Below are 24447 nucleotides of genomic sequence, written 5' to 3'. Positions count from 1 at the left end.
TTTTCTTGCAGGGTAGAAAGCTCTCCGGTTCAGTGGAGTCAGCCCAGTTGGACTGGTGGAGTCAACCGAGATCCCAATCTCTTCTTCCTATCCCAATACCAGCTCACCTCCAGAAACTCTCCCAGCATACTCCATCATTCCTCAGTCAGTTTTCAAGTATGGAATGGTTTTCTGATCTGTATCCTGACAAAAAGGTAATAAAAAGAAATATGAAAATACATTCATCCTTGATGATGAATGCGGCTCAGGTTTAGATGTTTGAATGTTTGCAGAGTATCACAAGCGGCATTTCTCCTGAGGACGTCTTCCAGCAGCTACTAAGATACGTGCAAAACTCTGACGGCAAAGTAAACTCCAAGGTCCTTGGAGCAGTTCGTGCAGCGCAAACTCTGCAAAGCCAGAACGTCTTTGATGTCACAGATAAACAATACGCAAACCTCACCGACACTTGGGAAAAATTCATACAGCCATCAATGGTAAGGTGAAACCAGTACTGAAGCTACAGATTGAGTTACAACTGACAGCTTTGCTAATATATTATTGTTTTGCCTTTTTGCATGTTTCAGTCAAATCAAGCACGCGATGTGGTTGTTGAGATGTTAAATTTGCTGGTGGATTTGAAATCGGAAATCACTGTCGATGTTACAAAAAACCTTATAACTCTTCTGGCAAATAAGGAACTGAATCTCCAGTGAGTTTCTAACAGTATTAATTTGGAAGATAAGTGGTGTTTTTGGTTTGTTTGTTTTATTAAGAGATGGAAGAAAATCCTGTTTCTTTGTCAATAGGAGACCAATATTACGCCTCCTTGAGGGTTTGGGTGTGCGTCAGGCACAGCATTTCCTGGAACGCGAATTTCAAAACTGGGGTCAGGGACTGGAGGGCAACCCTAACAAGATGAAGATAATTAACGAAAAAGCAGACTGCTGGATGGAGCATTGGACCGCAAAATTCAAAGTTAGTTCCTCTTTTCATTTTGTTCTTATTTTGTTCCTCCAACAATGTCAAAATGTATATTTTGTTCAATATTAACATTCATTAAATTAACTTTGAGTGAAAGGTAAAGAAAGGACAGGTCATTTTTCACCCTGCTGGTATGAATCTTTGTGTAGGGAAGTTAAAATATAAGTATTGTAATTGTATAAAGTGAGAATATTTGCATTTAATGAAAAACAAAACAAAAAAAGAACATTATTTGCATAAATAAATTTCTGGAATGGATGTGGAGATGGGGGCTTTATGTTAAGTTCATACTGTTGAATGGATGGGTGAACCACACATTTGCATGCAAATAGATAAATATACAATATACAAGGGGAACAAAACTACAGAAAACATACCATGAATGATTATTTGCATCGTTTGCTTCCATTCTATGCAACACAGGATTACAACCGCTTTCTGGACATTGAAACTTCATCGCAGTGGAAACAGTCCACCTTCAACGGATTGGATGTCCTGAAATTTTTCTGTTTGATTAAAAAAGAAGAGATCAGAAGGGCCTGCTTTATTCCTGCTGCCCAAAAATACAAAGTGCTCGTGCCTCAGCAGAAGTGGTATGTGAATGTACATTTAAAATAGTTGTTTTCCTCTGTAGATTGCAGACATTTTTTCATAAGATTCAGTCGAACTAACTCCAGATACATTTTTCCATCTAGAGTTTAAAGTAGTTTTATTTTGTTGCATCATTTTAATCTAATTTCTAATTCTAAGGGGTTTCTAAAGTGCAATGAAACATTTAGACATAAATATGAACTGTTGTTGTTGTGGAATATAGTCGGGTGGATAAGTTAGATAAATATTACATTTAAAAATGCACTTTATGAATTTCTGCACTGGAAATACTTCATACTTCACTATTCAACTGTATTGCTGTGGTCAGTTTTTGATTTTAAGCTGAAGTAAATAGAGCACTGAATAGTTCAATAGTATCCTGATTACTGTTACGTTTTGTATTTTTGCAGGACTTTCAAACCAATTTTACGCCTGGGAGAGACATACACCATGGCCAGAAAATGGAAAAAGACAAGACACTGTCAGCACTGTCAGCAAACACTTATTATTTAATACCTTAAAAAGAAAGTCAACTTCAAATGTGACTTGTGTAATTGCAGGTGTTTTTGAGCCTAACTTTCCCAATTGGATCCATCTGCCTCTGTCTCGTGTCAGCCTGCGTCCATTTCACACAAACTCGTATGAGCGCTTGGTGAGGCTCCCTACCCGAACCTACTTCATCCCTCAGCAGTCTACAGCGGAGTACTACAGGCGAAAATTCAAAAACAGGCCTGTAATAACCTCACCAGCACCATCCCACCACCCCGCTGCTCCACCACCAACTCCTGATCTAAATCTGAACTTATTCAACAATTAATACAAAGTAATAGTTGCTATACGTTCAAGTAATTTTACACTTTTAGAATGAAAGTATGAAGTCATCTTTCAAGGTTGGGAGTGTTTACTCTCCTGCAGCATTTTGCTGACCTGATTAATGGACTTCACTTTTTACTTGATTAAATAAAGGTTAATAAAAAATAATAAAATATTGTCCAACAGTGATATTATTTTAGCCAGAGTTTTTCTGTCTCCCACCACCTGAAATGGATTAATGAACGTGATTTGCTTATATATAAACATTCTTTAGCAGTAATTAGGCGTTTTCATTAATATACTGGACACAGTAATACAAAACAGTCCAGACAATTTAATCAAATTATCAAATTGGAAACAACAGATATTTGTAGAGATCTTAAACTTTTGCTTGACTAATTTTATTATTCTTTAAGCTCTTTCCTGAACGCTGTTTAAACGAGGCTGCGTTAGAAATAATCTCGAATTGCAATTTTCAACCTTTGCCTTTTGAATAAGCAGGGTTTTTTTCCAATCATATTTTGGTCATAGTTTATTTCTATTTTTAATTTGTAAACAGGAGAGCAAGTAAAGTCATCACTATTGTATTTTTATTTTATTTTATTTATTTATTTTTCACATTGGGAATGCCTGTGCGTGTTACGTCACTGTCTGGCGTCTGAGTAATGTAAACACCTTCTCCAGTAGCAGCCGGTGGGCCTCAGAGTTAGCAAACATGATCTGTCCGCTTTCCACCGTGAGGAATGTTTAACTAAGCCTGTATAAGTTATTTTTGCTCTCTATTACTGTAGCTGTCAGATGAAGTCATGAAATCTTTTTTTCACTAGACCGTATCTAGTTGCTGCCATGAACTTAGCCTTGTTCGAGCTATATTAGCTCAGCTAGCTTCCTGACCGTGTCACACAGACCATTGTTCCTGCTTTTGTTTAACATGGTGCATTCGTTGGTGAGACTTTGTGCCAGGGAGGTGGTCAGTGACCACAGCTCGTCACCCACCTGGCTTCGCTGGGTTCCCAGGGAGCTTTACGGGGCGCTGCTGGAGGCCGCCTTCGCCTGCTGCAGACCGCTGGCGGTGGGCGAGCTGGTGCAGCGGTGGCCTGAGCGGACTCTGCGCGTCGGAGGACGGAGGAAAACTGGGCAGACTGCGCCCAGTCGGCTCTGCATCCAGTCTCTATTACTGGCTGTGGTCAGAGGACTGGCGGACCAAAGGTGAGAATTGACTGTTTTTCTTTTCTTATTTATTCATTTATTTATTTTTTTGTATTTCTTAAAGTTTGGCATTGTCAGGAAAAAGTTTCCCTGACGCATTATGTCAGTTTCAAAAATGCAGTTTTCTTAAACTTTTATGTGATTAATTGTGTTACCAAGATACAAATATTTGTGTTTGTGACGCTATGGATGCTGTGGCATACAGTTGCCTAAACTGTACGCCACTATGACAATACAAAAAACATTATAGTATTTTGTATCGTCAGCGTTATTGTTCACAAAATATTGCAATAAAATTCTAAGTCCACATTGCCCACCCCTAATCTCTAAAGCCCTATCCCTTGAACTTTTTTTTTACCTTTTGTCACATTATAACCACAAACTTCACAAACCTCACATAATCTGATCATCTCAATCTGAAATTATTCACTTTTTGTGTTGCCTTATTACACAAAATTCTTGTAAAATGCAGTGACATTTATGGTTGTGTCATTGAAAATGCTGGAAGTTGCATGCATATGTCCGTGAAGCACTGGAACTAAGAGCTCGATCTGTGTACTGTATTTCTCCAGGTCAGCCCTGCAGGTACTGGACGTCTGTGGTCTGCAGGGAGACGAGGGAGGAATGGGGGACCCAATGGGAGGCTGGTCGCTTACTGTGGCCCTTTGCACCATGGTCGTACAGGCCAAAGCTGGAGCACACAGGACTCAGAGGAAAGAAGGAGACCGAGAGAGGAAACGATTCTCAGCTCTCGAGAGGGAAAGGGATTTAAAAAGAGAAAGAGGGCAGAAGATGGGAGTGAAGGAGTTAAAGGACGGTGAGACTTGCAGAGAGAAGACAAGATCCAAGAGTCCTGTCAGTGATGAAGAGCTTATAAAAGGGATCAGAAGGAGGATGGAGATGGAAAGAAAAAGAGGGATTGTAGTGACGGGCTCAGAAGGCGGTAAACTTGAAACAGAAGAAAAAGAGGCAGACTGGGACGTGTTGGTACAGGTTAGGGCGGATATTTTTGTGAACGCCCGTTCTTGGGAGCGTGTTCGCTTGGCTCTGAGCACGTCAGGACCCTTGAAGCTGCAGTGCAGATACCTGCGAGTGGAAGAGATTTCAGTGACAAGCATCAGGACTCTGCTAAACCTTCTGCCTCGCAGGGCGCTCTTAGGCATCGACATTCGTTACAGCAGCCTCGGTGTGGCCGGGTTAGCTGAACTGTTGCCTCTTCTCTCCGCCTTCCCCCAGCTGAACTCTCTGCGGCTGCATTACTGCAACCTGGACATTCGTAGAGACAACCTCGGTCAGGAGGGGGTCCTGAGGGACCTTTCACGGGGGCTTTCAAACCTACAAGAACTGCGACAGCTCAGCCTCACTGCCCTGCGGCTGCCAGGACAGCTGCGGGTGTTGCTCAGGTATTTTGATCTCCTCATATGTGTTTTTTTGTTGCTTTTTTATGGTTGGTTTGCATGAAAAAACATGTAATTGTGTGTTAGAATGAGCAAAGCAAATTCCCGATTTTATTTTGGATGAGAAACTGTGGAAAGACTTTTAAGCTGAGTAGTTGGCAAAGGAAAAAAAAGCAAAATCTCATTAACTACATCCACCAAGCTGGTAGAAACCATAAGACTTGCAGGTGTCATTGCAGTGAAAAGTCATTCTGCAAAATAGTCTCTGTTGGGCTGAATACACATGCACACCACACTTTTCAGATTCATTTTGTTAAAAAAAAATCTTTTCTGCGTGAAACGGCATTTTGTAGCACTAAAATGCCGTAAAATATAGACTATCTTTAAAATGAGAAGCAGAAACAGAACATAATATTAAAGATTTTAACTTTTTCTTCTCCCACAGCTCGTTGCCTCAGCCCTTGGAGGTCCTGGAGCTTCCCTATTTAAGCCTGAGTCCAGCCGACCTCGCCTATCTGTCCTGCAGTCATCATGTTTCCTCTCTGCTGCAGCTGGATCTCAGTGAGAACTGTCTGGATGAAACCACGGTGCCCTCAATCCGCCGCCTCCTCTGCCAGGCCTCCAGCAGCCTGCAGCACCTCTCTCTGAGCGGCTGTGGTCTGACCGATGGCCTGCTGGGCATGCTGCTGTCCTCACTGGGCGGCTGCTGGGCCCTAAAGAGCCTGGCTTTAGCCCTGAACCCCTTGTCCAGAGCGGGTCTCTGTGATTTGATGCGGACAGCAGCAAGAATGCCCTGCCTGCGACTGTTGCTCTATCCAAACCCTCTGGAGGATTACCAGCCAGGGCTGCCCGAGCTGCCTTCTAGCACCCAGCTGTTGGAGTGGCCTCTGGATGAATCCATAGACAATAACGCAACCAGCAACAAGCTCAGCAAGGTGTTGATGGACAGCGGACGCTCTGACCTTCTCTTGACCTGTGACCTGCTTAATTTTGATAAAGACATGGTGGACTAGAGAAGGGGCAAGGAGGTTTTAATTATTTTATCAAACCAGCGAAAGAAAACCTGACAGTCACATTAAACCTCGTGAAAAAGCACATTGCAATTTTTCATACGTATTTTCCCTTTCTGAGTCTGTTTCATAAGACAATCCTGGTTAACCGCATTTTATTTTCTTCTGAGTTGAAAAAAAAAATGTGTGTAGCAAGAGCTAAATCCATACAAATGGTATGTGACGCTTTCAGGATTTGACTACACAGTTAAAGTCTATCTGTAGCATATAAAATGCACAATTTTATGCTTCGACACTCATCTACCAATATATTTTTTTTAAATCTCAGGATCAATTTACAACAAATCAGTCTTAAATTGCTGTTCATATGAGAATCTAGCAGCATGTAATATGACATTAAGTTTCTTGTGTTTGAAAACAAAACTTTTATTACTAGTTTGTCTTAATAAATTTGATAATACGTTCTCTTTTGCTTCCATTTTTACTCTGTCTTGAAGACTGAAATGAAGCCAGTTTTATTTTTCTAGAACTGATTTGTATACTGAAAGTCACAAATTATTTTCATAGTCAGGGGGTGGCAGATTTTACTCAAACGAAGCACACGAAACCATGACAACGCGGATGGGATCTACTGTTGATCCGTTCCACTCTGCCTGGTGCTGCCAAAACAACATAAAATGGAATATTTAAGGTTAATTTAACCAGTTTAGATCAGTTATAGTGCAACTGAAAGTATTTACAACCCTTAAACGTTTTGCCACATTACAACCATAACCCTAACTGTATTTTATTGGGATTTAATGCAATGGATCAACACTAAGTAGCATATTGGTGAAGTGAAAGGAAGATTATACATTGCTTATAAATGTTTAACAAATTAAAATCTGAATATGTGAACTCTGTTACATTTTATTTGTAAATATTTATGAAATTTTCGTTTTCAGTTATAAGCTACATGATGCTGCATGACAGGGCTGCACGATATATTGCAAATATACCATATCATTGTGTGTAATGTTTATGTTGCAAAGTGTGTTTGGAATGCAGTAGTTATTGGCTAATATATTCCAAGTGTTGAATTAAGTTGTACGTGCCAATGTAATGTCTAGTCTCACAACAGCAAATGCTCAGACAGGATGCCAATGATTTTGCCCAAAATGCTTAAGATCAGAGAGTAGGAAGCAGAAATGAGATGGATAGAAAACATGAGAATAGGCTAAGATCACAATTGATTTCACCTTTGCAATATTTACCAAAATTAACGCCACAAAACATGAAATGTGTACAGGACTATGAACAGTTTTACAAAGCACTGTATTCTAGTTCCCAGTAATAATGTGATTTCCGTCTGATGGTTGGAGGTTTAGAACACCTAAAATGTCTTTGTGATATCCTGAGAGTTGGGCGCAGAAAGAAGAGAGTAGATCAGCGGTCTTCTGCAACCTGTGGCTCCAGAGTCTCATGGAGATAATATTTTCATAATTTTAAGCACCAAGAAGGATTTGTTTTAACAGCTCTCTCAATATCTGCATACAATATCTTCAAAAGAAGGCTTATGAAATAATAATTAAAGGTTCAAATGGCTCTCATCTTGTTTTGACACATCTGCGCCTGGGGAAAACGAGCCTTGCACTAATGAAGGGTCACAGATAAGCTGCCAGGCTGCCCTCTGACCTCAATGGCATTTATTTTTCATCAAGCAGTGGATCTATGTCATACCAGTAAATAATACCTCTGTTGTCTCATTTGAGCCATTGTACTCCTTGTAAATAATATGTTGCCTTGCCAACCTAATGGAGCGCACGTATGCTACTTTACTGTAATAGAAAGGACAGACTCTGTCTAGGGTTTCAGGAAAGGACTCAGGGTAGATAAAACTGGCCATGCACAGAAGAATCAGTGTAGATCATCTGAAAAGCATACTTGATCAAATATAAAAAAGTGGAAGATTCTAGAAAAACATAAAATATACACAATTTTTCTCAAAATCAAAAAGGACTGGACTTGAAGAACGTAAGCAAACGGGTGGAATGTTATTGAAAGAATATTATCACCAGATGGCGCTAAAAGATAATGTCTGTCTTCGTGTACAGTCCACTTCAAATTACACCCAAGACATCTCAGCTAGAACAAAATCAGTATCGGTGAATTAAAATCCAATATTCACCACACACAAGCGAATGGTTTCATATTTAAAGTTATTAATATATTAGATGGAATATTAAAAAAACCTCAAACTTGTTTTTGCTCTTTTTTCTGCATTTTTAATCTAATGTAAAGTCTGAGCTGCTTTAGAAATGTTCTATTCTATTCTGTTCTACTCTATATTATTCTATTCTGCTGTAACAGATAAACTCACAAAGTAACCTTTTAGAGTAACAGCCATAAAAATAAAAAAAAAACATTTATTGCCCTTTACAACATGCTAACAACCCACAGACAGGCAAACAGGGTCAGCCATATCTCTCAGAACTGCGCACAGAAAGGGAAACGCAACTACACATCTTCCTTAAGTCATTGAAGCAAAAATGCTAAAATTGGAATTGTTAATAATGTGTTTTGGATAAAATAACTTGGATAACCAGCGGATGGCGTTACTTCTTGGCACAGTGTGGCTGCTTTTGGCCCTTAATTTGCTAATTAGCTCGGTGTTTGTCAGTGCTTGTTCACATCAGGAGTTTACCTGCCGTCAGGGATTTTGTGTGGCATTGGACTCCGTGTGTGACTTCACCGACGACTGTGGAGATGGCAGCGATGAAGAAAACTGTAAGTTTACTATCTTGTACCAGACCACAATTTAAAAGAGCCGGACCTGAAGTGATGACTATCAATCTAGAAGCGAGAAAAACTAAATGCGTTTATTGGCTTGTAGAACTACATTTAGCAGCAATAACTGGTAGTAGTCAATACTTAACCTATAGACCTGTTGCTGCTTCAGTTCATTGCCCTTTGGAGACTTTTGTTTAAGCAAAAGTCTCCAAAAGCCTGAGGAGGTAGTGTATACCTTGCACTACCTCCTCAGGAAATCAGTTGGGTTGAGGTATGGACTTTGGGCCATTGCAACACCTTAATTAAATTGTCTTTTGTAGAGTTGGATTTGTGATCATTGTCTAATTAATCCACCATTTTCAGCCAAACTCCAGGCTTCAACAACAATTGGGTACAAACAGAAAGTTATGGCTGGATCACCCATTTCTTGTGGCTTCCAAACAAGCCCAAATCTTCAAAACTGGCCAGTTTGCTTGCAGGATCTCATTAGGTCCATCCAACAGCTCCGATCAGCTTTTCTGCATCTGCTGAATGAAGACATCCACACAATGTGATGCTGCCACCATCATGTATGTTGACCACAAAGTAAAAGATTGATATTATCTTATCTGACAAGAACTGCCCACAAGTTTTCAATTCAGTTCAGGTCAGGCGAGGAAGGGTAGCCATGTCATTAGTTTTTCATCTTTAACGTCTTTGCTGGCTAACCATGCAGAGAAGTGCTTGGATGCTTGTGATGGAGAGCTGTACTGCATAATAACCACTGAGTTTTTGAACGATGCAGACTTCTTCCTTCATTACTGCTTGAAGAAAGTATTGTCTGTAGGTTTAGGAGTTGATTTTGAGCCCATCTTCAACTTGAAAATGTCCAACCAGCTCATCTTTAATAATACCAACCCATAACAGTACCCCACCTCCACCTTGTTGGTGTCTGACTTGACGTGAAGCTTCATGCTGATCTACCCACAGGCCCATCCATCTGGTCTGTCAAGAGGCTCTCTCATTTCATCCATAAAATCTTTGAAAAATGTGTCTTCAGATATCTCTTGTCTCAGTCACTTCAGCTTTGAAGTCTTGATTTTAAATTATAACTATCATTTCGGTAGAGAGGGGTATTGTTTAATACGTTCTAGAGAAAACCGCAAATTTTTTTTTTTGAAAGAAAATATTTAGCTTAAGTGAACATTTGATATTACAGGTTCCACGTATACAAGATGTGATTTCGAGGAGAGTTTCTGTGATTTGATCCAAAACTCGGAGTCCCTCTACAGATGGACCAGAACAGCTGAGGCCCCAGGGCTAAAACAGGACCACAGAAATACTTCAGGTTGGGGAAGCTGATATTCCTACAGTAACATTGTATTAATCACACATCTTTGTCTTTAACTGTCTGCATTTTGTTTTTGACCCTCAGCACATTTTCTGTCGCTTTCACCCATTGGAGGAAAAAAGATCACTGCTGAACTGAGGAGTCCTGTCTTCCTGCCTACTCATGGCTGCCAGGTAACTATGTCGCAGAAGACAAGCAGTGTCTTTAAAAGTTTAGGAAATAGTTTGAGCATTTTTCAAGTCTGGAAAAATATTTATAGAAAAATAATACCATAGTAGGATTTACTTTACTGCAATGGACTGGCAACCTGTCCAGGGTATGCCCTGCCTCTTGCCTGTTGACCCCTGGAGATAGGCACCTGCACCCCTTGCGACTCCACAAAGTCAAAACGGGTGCAACTTTGCGACCCCTTGCAAAGTTCATCCATGAATGGATGGATTCATTTGACAACTCCTCCCCATGTTCCATTTTCCAGTACACTAAAACCTGATGCTCTAATAATAAATTCATATAATGTTAACAATTATCACTACTAAATAAGTAGTGCTATTTTTTCTTAATATAACATTATGTTGACTCCAACCTGCAGAGCTAGGATGTGTACCCCGTTATCTTGAAGTAACAAGATACACAACTTGTGTAGTTAATGTCATAAAAATATATTTCTTAGGACGACATGTTGGATTTTTAAAATGGTTGTGTGCGCAATTTTGGAGCTCTTAAAGTGGTCCTATAAAAATAAAAAAAAAACACCCAGCTGTAGTCTGAAAAATGAGCTGTTTCAAAAACCTCCCGATTGTTAAGTCATATTCTACCATCACTGCGTCGTTACCTAACCTCAGCAATTCCAGTCTGTCACCTGGCAGGGAAGATGCTGATGCTAAACTTTAAACACTGAAAAATAAACTAGGTCACAATAAATCTTTGGACTTGCATGTCAAAGATGTCCTAATAAAAATCCATTAGGATATTTAAGAATTCGAGTCTTGAAAAGTCTCAAAACACACAACATTTGGAAACGAGGGATTTTGTAGATTCAAAATAAGTAGGGCCAACATGTTCTTTGTTTTCATCAGATACGTTTCTACCACTATGCTGGGACAGGACATGGAGAGCTTCAGATCCTACTTCAGCCTCATTTGGTGGCTCAGAGCTCTGAACTCTGGAAACACTCCTTTCAACTAGAGAAGGGAACATGGCTGCGGGCAGTGGTTCACTTCTCCAGCAATCAGCGCTTTCAGGTCTGTCATAATTACACAGTGAGTTCATATAGTTGTTTGACATTAAAATTGAAATCGCAGCTCAAATGACCCGAGCGATAGCAAAGTGTACCGGGGAAGTATACTGACCCATTTGGACTCCTCAGAGACCATCTGGATGTGAGTTTGCTGTTAGTGTCCTTTCAATATCTTCAGAGTATGTCAGTGTCACCCAGTCCTCTTCTCTGGCTCTTTACCATCTGGATGTCTGCAGGTAATAAAGAGAGGTCACATCTGCTGACATTCACCTTCTGCTCCATTAATTCACTTCCTGTTTCAGTGGTATTGGTCAGCATGTTTAGGAGCTTGATTTCACTGTGAGGCCTAAAGAGTTGCTGATGGAGGATTGGTCTTTTATTATTATTATTATTTATGGTGGTTTTAGGATGGGAGATCTATATATTTGCCTAAATTTGAAAATGGAAATTGGAATCATTCACTCAAGAATTTTGTCATTAAAAATATTTGAAGGTTGAGCAAATGAAATGCCATGAAATTCTACAATATCTTGTAAATGTATCTATATCTTGTAAACCTTTTTAAATTTTAAAGGTAGACTGACAAGGTTAATCTTGGTCTCACCAAACTAGAGTATCACTTGTAAACATTTTCCCCTAAATGGCTTGTGGAAATCTTTATGAAAGACTTCTTATAGATTTCTTTCATTAATCGCTTTGATGGATAACTAATAGCCCTTTTGGCTGACTCTCTCCTGAGCTATGGATCTCTGACACTTCTGCTTTAAAGTATCATATTACACCCTTCTTTGTATTGGTCTATCACTAAATGTGAATACTATGCATTAAAGTTTGTGGCTGTAACATGACAACATGTAAAAACTTCATAAGGTTTGTTTACTTTTGCAGTGAACTGCATATTACCATACAGTATTCATACCATTAATATTATTGGTACTGACTACACTACATTTATAAGCTCTTTCTCCGCTTTCATTGGAAAATATTTAAGAATATGTAACCTACATTTGACTGAAATGACCACCAGTTTAGATAATTAAGATAGATACATTTGCATGGCAGGTGTAGTTAACTTTCCTTGTCTATTTGTCTTGATTTGTTTTAATTTGATCTAACTGCTGTTATTTTTCTATTTCTTCATATTGTGAACCCTGCTGCTTTTTATGCATTTCTTTAATTTTTCCATTTGAACCTAACATTTTCTGAGCATCAAACAACTCAATACTCTACTGATTTTTTTAACCAATATTCATCTGTAGTTTCAGCTTAATTAAATTATAATAAACTAATAATAATAATAATAATAAAAACTGTCCCTGATGTGTGTGACATCGTTTCACTGTTTTATCTTCCAGGTGGTAATTCGAGGGGAACTTTCAGCCAGCAGTGAAGCATCGGAGGTCTTAGCCATTGATGATTTGTCTTTCAGTCCTGGATGTGTCATTCTGCCTGGTATTAGCTATACCTTTCTAACACTTCTAACACCTTAGAACACACACACTGCATGAAACTTGACATTTTGAAATATCCTCACACATAAACAGAGCACTAGAAGCTTGTTTTGAATACTGATGAATGAGAGTGAGGACATTAAGACACCCATGACTGGATTTATACCAGGATAACTGAGTCATTAAAATTGTGCTTGCTGTACTTTTTTCTGGAAGAGATTATAGATGTTATACAATAGTGGAGGAGTTGATCCCATAAATCGTGCTTTATGTGACATTTCAGACACAATTTTTAACAGCGTTCTCTACTGATGTACAACTGGAAGATCATTCTGTAGCATTTTCATCTAATATGCAGAGTTCAATGTAATCTGAAAAAGTAACAAAAAAGAAAACAGATCATACATCCATCCCCTTTCTTACACCCCTGGTTTTCAGTTGTAAATTCTGACCTTTGACTCATTTTTTTCAAGTGCAGAAAAGGTATTTACTAAACCAGTCATTTCCAGGCTCGGTTCCCCCGGACCCACTGCTTTATGTTTTAGATGTGGACCTGCATCAGCACATCTGCGTTAATTACTTCATCAGCATTCAATTGAAGCTAATCAGAAGCTGCCAGGCATGAAAAAAATCTAAGCCATGTGTGTCAAAGGACCATAAGAACCAGAATTATCACACTTAATGTAAAAGACAAACTGCAGACTGTGAAAAATCTATGTGAAAGTCTTTTAGACTATCACCAGACCAAATTGAATTGTCTCAATATTCTAGGCTTTAATAAGCAAAGAGAAACCAACACTAATCACACTTTGCATGGTGCATTTTTGGTACTTGAGAAGATTCTTTTTGTTTCTTCCAGAACAATAAAAAGACCCTATTCTCTTTGCAGGAGCAGAGCCAAACATTACACTAAATGAGTCTTCTTGGAATGTTGACAGCATTATGTGGGTGTGATCCTGTTGCAATTTTAACACAAGGCCTGTTTGGCCACAGCTAAAATTACCTAATGACCAAACAATGCAGGGTGCACACAGGGCGCATGCTTGCATAATTATAATGAGCTACCACTGTTCATGCAGGCTCCATTACATGTGTGGTGAGCACGCTGTCCGGTTTAAGCACTCCAGAAAATCTCCCCAAGACCCTTATTGCAAATGTTTAGAAGTCAAGTTTAGTCTCTCTTTGTGTAATGGCAGTCATCTCTCATAGTCACCTTCTGGAAGATTATTGATGTTGTACTGTTGTTATACCATTGTCTAAAGAAGGACCAGCTAACTGATGTGTTTGTACTATCTAAATCGGTTCATGCTCTTGAATGAGTTTTGACTGTAAAGAATAGAGATTGTCATCATTGGAACATTAACAAGAAAAGATAATCAGAGTGGCATTTTGCTTCTTTTGAGCCACACACGCTTGCATCTGACATTTGGAATTTCTGGTTTGCAAAGAATAGGCAAGACAGGTTGAACAAACCCAAGCTGTACCTATTAAATCCTTTTTAAAAAGAGAATTTCATTAAATTATTAGATATTATATGCTTTTTAATGCAGTTGCCATTTTACTGTTTTAATCTCTTTTTGTCCTTGTAATGCAGTTGCCATCTTAGAGTTTAAAATGAGTCATTTTAAAGGTCATTGAGAATATATTCTGAAAATGGCAACATTTAAAGATTAATTTCTGAGGCCAGCTAATAGTGATTTAAAAAAACTGGGCTATGGTTTTGATATATTTCCCGTGCTCCTCATATAGTGCCATTGAGTTAATTTACGCGATGGAGTCTTTGCTGTACTATTGATCAAAATCTGAACCATTACTGCAATTTAATCAAATGCATTTATTTCATTTTGGGAGCCACCAAGCTCATTTATGCTAATTGAGCACGTTCTCTCAATAAAATATTTTAATTATAACAGTGACTCAAACAAATTTGATAATGTGCAGATAATGGGGCTCCATTAATTGTACTAAATTCTTATTTTTATTTTGTACTTGGCAGAGGGCAGAGTCCTCACTTCACTTCCCTGCCCTCCTTCATGGTTCACCTGCGCTAGAGGGAGGTGTATCGAGGAGAGCAAAGTGTGTGACTTCACACCATATTGTCCCAACGGAGAAGATGAAGCCAGATGCCGTAAGAACCACTTTACTAAGCAACACTTTGAAATAATCACATTTCAGTCCCCCTGACAGATGTTTTCAGGATTTATCTGACACCCTCTGTTGCCATCAGACTGTTAAAATGCACTGTAGCTCAGTTGTTTTGATATGTGTTTGCATTGGACAGTAATGGTTCATCAGTCTGTTACCTGCTGCAGGTATACAAAGTTAATATTTAGACTCTTACAGTGATTAAAAGAACAAAATTACAAACAAAAACAAACATTTTATTCTCCTGAGAAGTGCTAAGTGATGTTTGTACCTTATCTTATCTTATCCTATCCTATCTTATCTTATCTTATCTTATCTTATCTTATCTTATCTTATCTTATCTTGTCTTGTCTTGTCTTGTCTTGTCTTGTCTTGTCTTGTCTTGTCTTGTCTTGTCTTGTCTTGTCTTGTCTTGTCTTGTCTTGTGTGTGCCAGTCAAATTCAAAAAGACTGTACCACTACTTTATTAGTTGCATAGCTGCTAAATTCATCTGTTTACAGGTCCACTTAAAGCTTTTGATCATAACATGTTTTGAACACTGTAGTACTAAACCATCAGCACATAAAATATCGATCCTTAAGCAATTAGGTGCAGCTGATTTAAATTATAGTGCATCAATAAACAACTAAAGTATTTACAGAGTTTGTAAATTGGTTCAATTAAGCCTAATCACATACAGTTGCCTTGCTGGACTGATTACCCAGGAGGGCAGCATCCCTACAGTGTTTCCTTTTTCTGTTTTAGCTTCTGAGTGTGACTTTGAGGACGGTTCATGCGGCTGGTATGAGCTCACTCCTGGAGATGGGTTTGACTGGATCAGGGGCTCATCTGACAAGGTACCGCCGGACTACTATGATCACCCACCCCTACCGGACCACACTACCAACAGCACTAAAGGTACAGGAAACAAATATGAAAAACAAAGAAGAGTGACATGTGTTAAAGTTGAAAAGAACTGTACTGAGCCCTTCCAAAAATACTGGATAAATACTGGAAGATCATCTACATCTCAAACTAATATTTTGTTGAAAAAAATTGTATTTCAATATGCTCCAAATGTGGAGATGTACCTTCTCAGCCATCTGAATAACAGTTAACATGAGAACCTACAGTATTTTGCTCATTTACCACAATATGTTACTGTTTATCATGCCTCATTACATCTTCCAGTTTCTTTCCTGAACAGAATTGTTCAAGTCTCAGCTTTAACTTTGTTGCTGGCTGACTCCAAACAAGCACCATCTGTTGTTTTTGTTATGATTATCGAGTGAAATGGTCTGAAAAAGACATCTATTAGGTTTAGAATTGGAGCCTGCAGAAACACCTTACAGAACACAGTATTGAACATTGAAATATATATATAATTTGAAACCTTTTTAGAATATGCTGCTAAATTCTGTTATGTTTTGACAACCAATTAGTGCTAATTGTTCTGTAGAAAGGCTATAGCTCCTATATAGTGTTTAACAGCATTCAATATTGCCACTGCCGAGAAGGATGCTTTAGTATTAACCAATAACCATTAATTGCTAACTTGATAAAATTTCTCTTGAGATGACTGCCATGCATTTATGATATCTTTGGAGGCAAAATATGCATCATCAACACAAAATCATAGTACTGTTCTGATTCAAGGATGTTGTTGTTGCAGTGATTCCTACACCATCACCAGCTGATGCCACTACATCCTAACATCTGCTTTGTTCTTTCTAATTAAAAATAGGGAAAGTGGAGTTAAACAAAGATTTTCTATGAAGAAACTAAGGTTTTCAATGATGCAGGTTACCATGGCAACTTCTACATGACGCCGAAGGGAGAAGTAGATAAAATTGATTTGTCTGGCTGAAGTGGCCAAGTGGGAATATTTAAGGTGTAGACAAACTTATCTGTAAACAAACTACCTAGTTGAAATGTGACTGTGCTGTCAAACATATCACTTTCAAGAAAATACAGGATTTAGAAGGATGTTGACCAGGATTTTTTTTATGACTGCAGGTCATTTCATGTTTATACTGAAAAACAGCAGTAGTCTGCATCCAAATGCTGTTCTCATTGGACCCTGGTTCCAGCAATCAGCCTCACGATGCACCATGACCTTTTGGTGAGAAACATGTCACATCTTTTCCCCTCTATGGACTGTTTTTCTTTCTTGTAATTTTATAACATTCAACATTGTTCAACATCCCCATACAAGCAGAGATCATTCACACTCATAGATCTTACTGTATCCAGGAATCAGTGTCTTCAGGTTTACACCATTCCTCCACCTTTGTTTCTCTTTTCAAAGTGCTGCTGTCTTTTAGCGGTAGCTCAGATTTTTTTAAAGGCAGGGTACTGTGGAAACATTAAGAGTATTTAATGTCTTACCTGCAGAGTAGGAGAGATAATTTTCTGAACTTAGACTGGTCATTGTTTGACTAATTCCAAATCACATCTTACTAACATAGTAGAACATAGATGTGTTCAAAATGTTTACTCACTCGGTATATCTTCAAAGAGGACCAAGCAGGGACTAAAGTTGATTCACTGGCATGTATGTGAAACTCTGAGATGATGGAACTAATAGGATCATTTGTCTTTGCAATGTGAACTTTTTTAAAAATCAAAAACAGTAATTTTAGTAATCACACTTTTTCATTGTGTTTTACTGCTAAGCATAGACTTCAGCTGTGTCTGTATCACAAACTGCAATTCATAAAAATTTAGTTAGACCACAGTCATGTTTTTCTGACTCTGGAGTACTCACGGAGAACCCATGCAAACTCGATTTGGACCCTGGATCTTTTTGCTTCAAGGCAACAGTGAAGCCATAACAATTAATATTACTAATAAAATTCTTGAATAATTTATAATAACTACCTATTTTGTTGGGGGATATTGTTTATTGAATTCACTGAACCGTTTCTGCTTTTTGCACTCTTACTTTTGAATCAGATAGCTACTCTCCCAGGTAAAGCCTGTTTCAAAATAACCTCCTCTCTCCGTTTAATGTTTCTTTCACCTTACTGACTAAGGCCGGGATAAGATATGAATGTTAATAAATCATGTTCAGGCATTTTTATGGTCCCAAAAGCTCATATTAAGTGACTGATTATGTTTTTCTGCCAAATGGTCATAGGAATTTTGGAAAATGAAAACCTGCACAGCTCACGTTTGTTCACTAGTCACGTATCATGACTGGGGATCATGGAGGGTGCATTATCATAGGATGAATTTGTAATTTAGAGTATCTCATACAAGTATATAATTTTATAGATATATTATCTTACAATGTGCTCCTTAGCATGTCAGGATAAATTTATCAGCTGAGTTTCAGATTCAATCTACTTCTTATCCCCTCAGGCATTATAACTCAGGTATATCTGTGGGGGCTGCTGACATATACCTCCGATTCAAAGGAGTTCAAAACAAAACTGTCATATGGACGACCCTGTACGATCAAGGGAGACTGTGGAACCGGGTCACCATTCAGCTGGGGCGCATCACTCAGCCCTTCCAGATTGCTCTGGCTAAAATTAGCCTTGGCGTGTTCGATGGAGTCTCCGCTTTTGATGATGTCTCCTTCAAGAACTGTTCGATGCCGCCGGCAGTGGCTGTGTGCCCCAAGCACACGCATTTCCACTGCTTGCACACCAAAGCATGTGTGGAGCATCTGCAGCTCTGTGACCTTGTGGATGACTGTGGGGATGGATCGGATGAAGAAGGATGTTGTGAGTGTCTCAACTTCTTGAAATAAGAACAATTGGGTCTGTAAGTGCACGAGAATATGATACCCTGTGACTTTGCTTATTTTGTCAATCTTAAATGTTTCAGATCAACAAACAAACCGTAATATCAGACACAAATGACCTGAGCAAATACAAAATGCAATTTTAAAATCACATTTTCATTTAGAAATGGAAAAAGCCATCCCAACCAATCTGACCATATATGTGAGAAGGTATTTGCTTAAATAACTAAAAATAGAACCTGGCCGACAGCATGTAGTTGTCTAACACATTGACCAAAAAGAAAACAAAGACCGCTGTGCATTTCCTTAAAACATTCTGATGACCTCCAGTATGTTTTTGGAAAATACTCCGTTTAATGATACAAAATTGGACATTTTTAGGACAAATGCATTCTGTCACATCTGGTGTGGTTCTGGAAACTAAGACACTAACATAGGTAAATAGCAAAGACACAAGAGCTAATAAAGAATCAAGAAATCAGGATCTAAGATTAAGTAAAAAGGACTGCAACTCATAATGCATATCAACTACCACAACAGTCAACTAGGAATCTTAAACCTAAGGAATGAACTGAACATGAAAAGACTGACAAAAATAAAGCAAAACACAAGACCAAAGTCCAAAAGTGTATGACCAAAATAGTTCTATGTGCTGAAATCATCTTTGTCTGAGTTTAATGATTTGAAACATTTCACAGCAATGGATTGCATTAGAATTTTTTCCCTTTTGATTACATATTCAGCAATGTCTCGAAAGTTTGAATGTAGTATCATAAGCAAACTATCAAAAATCGAATGCTTTCCTTAACTCGTCAGGGAACATAGGGCATATTTAAATTGTTAAAGTTTGCAATTTCAGATCTTCTCAGTCTTATTGGTTTTCACAGCTCCAGAAATTCAGTGTGACTTTGAAGATGGACTGTGCAACTGGAAGCAGGAAACGAGTGGAGGAGATGTGTTTAACTGGACACGCATCCAGGGCCCAACTCCAACCCAAAACACAGGCCCCTGGAAGGACCACACTCTGGGGAACACCTCCGGTCATTACCTCTACATTGAGTCTTCCCTCCCCCAGGAGTTCAAGGACACAGCTGTGCTGCTGAGCCCAGTATTTGAACCTACCGACCAGCCTGGCAAGGACCCTGCTTGGTCCCCCCACCGCCGCTGTGCTTTTCGCTTCCATTATTGCATGTTTGGATCGCACGTGTTCAGCCTCGCGGTGTACATGAGGACAACCACGACAGACCGTGGCATGCTCCTCTGGGCAAAATATGGAAACCAAGGAAACCTATGGCACAGGAAGACCATGTACCTAAACAGTGTGCAACCTTTCCAGGTAAGTGATCAATATTTTGGACTTTTTAAGTTTCTCTTTGGTTTTCTAGCTGGTTAGTCCAGCAAGAGATTCAAACCTAGGACCTTCTTGTTGAAAAGCAACAGTGCTACCAACTCCAGCCCCAACCCCATGATGCATTGTGGGAATTCTGTTGGCAGCTTAGATATAAACTATAGGTACTTCATTGCACTGCAACACTAACGTCACTATACTTTGAATATGTTATGCAGTCTCCCTTTGAGTGCATAAACCAGCTAAAGCCAAGTTAAACTTCATCTGACTATAGGGCGACGAAACAGTTCCACAAGTACTTATCTCCACCATGTCCTGCTAAGACTGGACATGTCTGTATGTCTGTAATTGAACAAATGTACCTCAACTGTAATTTAAAAATTACAGTTCACTGCTTTTCATTATATACCAAAACAAACTGTTTTACTGCAGCTTCTGGGCAGCAGGGGCTACACCTTGACATTTTTTTATTTATTGCCACCAGTTACAGTATGCACATTGCCTCTAAACGTTTGTGGACTTAAATGTTTTAAGCCATTCACCTTGTCAAAGACTAACCAAATACATATACAAGACATATTTTAGAAGTAGAGTCTTGAACAAAAGGGTTGCAAAAGTCATGTAAGAATAAATATGTCCTACTTAAAGGTGAGAAGTGAATTATATGTTGTAAAATTACAGTTCACTACTGTAGATGTCTAAAAGTACAATAGACAAAAATACATTTAAAGTTCTTGAGACATTTTGTTCACTGTCTCGCTTAACAACTTCAATCACATCTGACTGTGAATCATTTGGAGTCACCTTGCAGGCCCAGACAAACCTGAGTTCAGGGTAAACACAGATCCGTAGCACATAGCAGCAAATCTCTAGTGAAACAAAGAGTCCATATTTACAAATGCATTCCAGCACTGCATGATGAAGATCCATTTAATTGCTTTAGTGCTCAGCATCGATCACTGGAGATGGATGTTCTGTTGTCATCACTCATGAGTGATTTCAACTTGACAGGCAGTTAAAGACTTTTCCTGGGCCGTGTCACTGGAACAGGAGCTCCATTTGTTAATTTAATTGAGTGCAGACAGGGAAACGTTTAAAATATTGACACTGATTAATTTAATTCTGGCTGAGAGGGATCTGCCTGTATGCACAGTGAAAAGAAGAGAACAACATTTAAGGACAAAAACAGAAGCTAAACTTGAGCTCCTAGATTGGAAATATATTTATGAGTATTCAAAGTCATTATGATGACAAAAAAAAAGAAACAATAGCTCATAATGGTGTAACCTGTAACAATGTTGTAATATTTTTGAAGAATAGTTGTATAATAACTGCAGGGATTTTAATAACAGCTGAGATGTGTTTTTATGATTTATCCATAAAACAAACAATTAGCAAGAACTAATATTAATTGATATTATTGCCTATTATGTTTCAGTAATTTTTCCCGTGTTTAGATTTTAATTGAAGGCACAGTTGGAGATGATTTTGAAGGAGACATTGCAATCGATGACCTTTCCTTCCTGGACTGTCAGCTGTTTCATGGTAAATCTTCAACACATCAGATAAACCCAGGGCAGCAGCTCTTCAATGTTTTATTTACCCCCCCGTCTTAAATTGCAGGAGAGCTACCTTCTCTGATCACCCCACCACTGACCACGCCGGCCCCTACAGTCATACCCAACAATTGCTCCAAGGGGCAGTTTGTGTGTGGGACACATGGGGAGTGTGTTTTACTCAGCCAAGTGTGCGACTTCAAGCAGGACTGCTCTGATGGATCAGATGAAACAAACTGCGGTAAATGGTTGTAGTTCTTACTACCTATTATTCTTACCTGACCTGCTTTTTTCCTAGTTGCATGCCTTTCTCTCTTTCAGTGAAGGAAAGATGCGATTTCGAAGGTGGTGTTTCTTGTGGCTGGACTGTTGTTAGTCCTTCTTCCAGTGTGAACCATGTGTTTCGCTGGGCAGCCGACCAGGGGGAAAGCAGTCATGACGGAGAGCAGAACCACCGTCCAACTAATGACCACACTCTGTGAGAGCCAGAGATAAATATTCCTATCCGTTTAAAACACATTAGTTGATTGAGAAAACAAATTTGTCAAACAAGAAGGTGTGTCACTGCCATTGTAAGAATGTAGTGATGCTTTTCTTTTTAAATCATAAATGAACTATGATTAACAACAATTTTTGATTTTTTGGCAGAAAGGCCTCAGGTAAAAATCATGGCCTTTTTGCTGCAAGTCAACAGTTGCTTCCAACTGCCCCACTTTGCAGCCACTGATTGATGTTACTAGGAATAATTGTAACAAATGATTAATTATAGAAAATTGTCAAAAGGAGTTTTTGTTTTACAGATTGTTGCAAAAGAATTTAGAAATGTGCAAAGCAATTTTGGGGAATAAATGGCAAAAGCTCTGTAAATGTTAATTCAATTGATTTTTAATAACATAATTATTGCTATTCTGTGTTGCTCCTTCTGTAGTAACAGCCCTAAGGGTTGGTATATGTATGCAGACAGCTCAAACGGCGGCTATGGTCAGTTCTCTGACCTCCAAACACCAGTCATCTCCTCCACTGCTCCTCAGTGTACCCTCATATTCTGGTACCACATGAGTGGATTCACCGTGGGAACCCTGCAAGTAAATACCCCAGTGAAACTTTGAGTTGAAATGAATGTCCCATCAGAACCATGTTAGAGATTTTTATCTCTTCTACAGGTGCTGCTCAGACACAAAAACGTCACCCATGTGGTTTGGTCTCAGACTGGTAACCAAGGCAACAGATGGAAACGAGCTGAAGTGTTTTTGGGTTTATTAAATGACTTTCAGGTCTGCTGATTATTTTTGCACCCAAGATCTTGTAATGTGTGACATACTCAAATTCTAAGCAATTACATATATGTCCTGCAAGTCAACAGTTGCATGATAAGTAAGCATTACTTACTGACAACTACAAAGAATTCTGATTTATTTTTAAATGCTCAGCTATCTTCTTCTACATTGCAAACATCTGAACAGATCATGATTCATCTTGAATGTTAAGTTATCATCATCTTTTTTACACTGGTGTTAAAAATGTCCCCAAAACTGATTTCTGCCAGTTGTCATCTTCTAAACAGATAATCGTGTCATGCACCATAGGAGCTGGTATTTCTATTAGGAAATATTATCTAAAGACAGTTAATATTTAGCAATAAGATTATTAATGAATAAATTATTTCTCAAGGAACCCACTGGAAATTAGGAATAACAGGTCTCTACTACCCTGTATCTCTTTATTCAACATTCCTGAAAATGACATAACCTTGAATTATTCCCCATCAGGTGGTGTTCAGGGCGAAACGAGGGATCAGCTACATGGGGGATATAGTGATAGATGATGTCAGCTTCCAGGATTGCTCCCCCATTCTTCCATCCGGCCAGCCGTGCACTTCAGAGCAGTTTGCCTGCGCAAACAGCCACTGCATCCCCCAGGACAATTTGTGTGACTTCATCAACCACTGCGGGGATAATTCAGATGAGGACCCTTTCATCTGCAGTGAGACCTTACGTTTGTTATCTGTGAGGAAAGATTAATTCCCAAATCATTTGAAAACCTATGTTGATATCTCTTTTCTTCTTGTTGTGTTTCAGAGGGCTTTAGTGGACGCTGCAATTTTGAGTTTGACCTCTGCTCTTGGCGCCAATGCCAAGAAGACGACTTTGATTGGCTGATCAAAGCAGGCAGCACCCCAACTGTTGGAACGGGCCCGTCCAGTGACCACACCTTGAGAGATCCTGCTGGACACTACCTCTACCTGGAGAGCTCATTCCCTCAGGCGGTGGGTGACGCCGCTCGTGTGATTGGACCCTTACTGAGCAGAAGGAGTTCACAGTGCAAGGTGAGTCCACATTTGTAGTACAGATTCTCAAATTAATTTTGAAATCAGATGGTCATAACCTAACTATACAAACATGTTTTTTAAAGAAAAGTCACAAAAAGCAGCTTTAAACCATTGCTAACATTGAAAGAAAACTCATTCATAGAGTAAAATTTGTGTAATATGAGCTCTCCATATTTTAGAGGGTGATCTTTTCTATTTAAGAAAGTACTAGTAGATCAGAGCAGTGCAAAAATCTATTCTGCCAATTATAAAATGATTTATTAAGTGTCTACATTGAACCAAAAGTGATAAGAAAGGGAGAGAAGAGATAAGGAACTAAACTAAAATCAAGCCTGATGACAAGATTTGATATTGATTTAAAGGGTTTGTTTTTTGTTCTATGTTTTAATGGGCCATTACAATTTTTTTAAACTCCAGTTTTGTCCTGTTTGAGCTGCCATCCATGACTTAATCTAAAACACATTTTAAAGGAACATCAATTGACTGAGGGACCAATTGATGTCTCCTGACATCAATTAAGAAAAGCTGGATGTCATCTGCATAAATTTCAAGTGGCAGCGGGTATACA

General features: G+C 38.8%; 2 protein-coding genes and 2 long non-coding RNA genes across 5 annotated transcripts in view; 3 read left to right on the top strand and 1 right to left on the bottom strand.

Moving 5' to 3' along the window:
* Window positions 1-98: 98 nt before the first annotated feature.
* LOC111606162 lies at window positions 99-3451 on the bottom strand. Its single transcript, XR_002751931.1, has 3 exons — window positions 3364-3451; window positions 1341-1469; window positions 99-183 (listed from the first exon to the last, which is right to left on the bottom strand). It is a non-coding gene; the product is annotated as an uncharacterized LOC111606162 (long non-coding RNA).
* Window positions 1476-2573, top strand: LOC111606163. The gene is made up of 3 exons (XR_002751932.1): window positions 1476-1556; window positions 1965-2035; window positions 2115-2573. It is a non-coding gene; the product is annotated as an uncharacterized LOC111606163 (long non-coding RNA).
* Window positions 2953-6448, top strand: LOC102232272 (leucine-rich repeat-containing protein 14-like). The gene is made up of 3 exons (XM_014468614.2): window positions 2953-3576; window positions 4149-4979; window positions 5419-6448. The coding sequence occupies exons 1-3, from the start codon at window positions 3299-3301 to the stop codon at window positions 5984-5986; spliced, it is 1677 nt and encodes a 558-aa protein (XP_014324100.1). The 5' UTR covers window positions 2953-3298; the 3' UTR covers window positions 5987-6448.
* Window positions 6449-8429: 1981 nt separating this feature from the next.
* Window positions 8430-24447, top strand: part of malrd1 (MAM and LDL receptor class A domain containing 1) — a 44312-nt gene continuing 28294 nt past the window's right edge. For both annotated transcript variants that reach the window (XM_023326575.1, XM_014468606.2), the window contains exons 1-17: window positions 8430-8749; window positions 9951-10079; window positions 10167-10255; window positions 11159-11323; window positions 12675-12771; window positions 14767-14898; window positions 15661-15813; window positions 16912-17017; window positions 18259-18626; window positions 19534-19982; window positions 21452-21539; window positions 21618-21791; window positions 21872-22028; window positions 22479-22635; window positions 22714-22824; window positions 23320-23533; window positions 23629-23876. In XM_023326575.1, coding sequence (XP_023182343.1) covers window positions 8572-8749; window positions 9951-10079; window positions 10167-10255; window positions 11159-11323; window positions 12675-12771; window positions 14767-14898; window positions 15661-15813; window positions 16912-17017; window positions 18259-18626; window positions 19534-19982; window positions 21452-21539; window positions 21618-21791; window positions 21872-22028; window positions 22479-22635; window positions 22714-22824; window positions 23320-23533; window positions 23629-23876 — 3015 coding nt within the window. In that variant the 5' untranslated portion in view covers window positions 8430-8571. The remainder of the gene's footprint in view (window positions 8750-9950; window positions 10080-10166; window positions 10256-11158; window positions 11324-12674; window positions 12772-14766; window positions 14899-15660; window positions 15814-16911; window positions 17018-18258; window positions 18627-19533; window positions 19983-21451; window positions 21540-21617; window positions 21792-21871; window positions 22029-22478; window positions 22636-22713; window positions 22825-23319; window positions 23534-23628; window positions 23877-24447) is intronic.

The sequence above is a fragment of the Xiphophorus maculatus genome, chromosome 21, assembly GCF_002775205.1.
Source record: "Xiphophorus maculatus strain JP 163 A chromosome 21, X_maculatus-5.0-male, whole genome shotgun sequence".
Lineage (NCBI taxonomy): Eukaryota > Metazoa > Chordata > Actinopteri > Cyprinodontiformes > Poeciliidae > Xiphophorus > Xiphophorus maculatus.
Note: the sequence above shows the minus strand (reverse complement) of the source record. Positions and strands in the feature narration are given on the sequence as shown.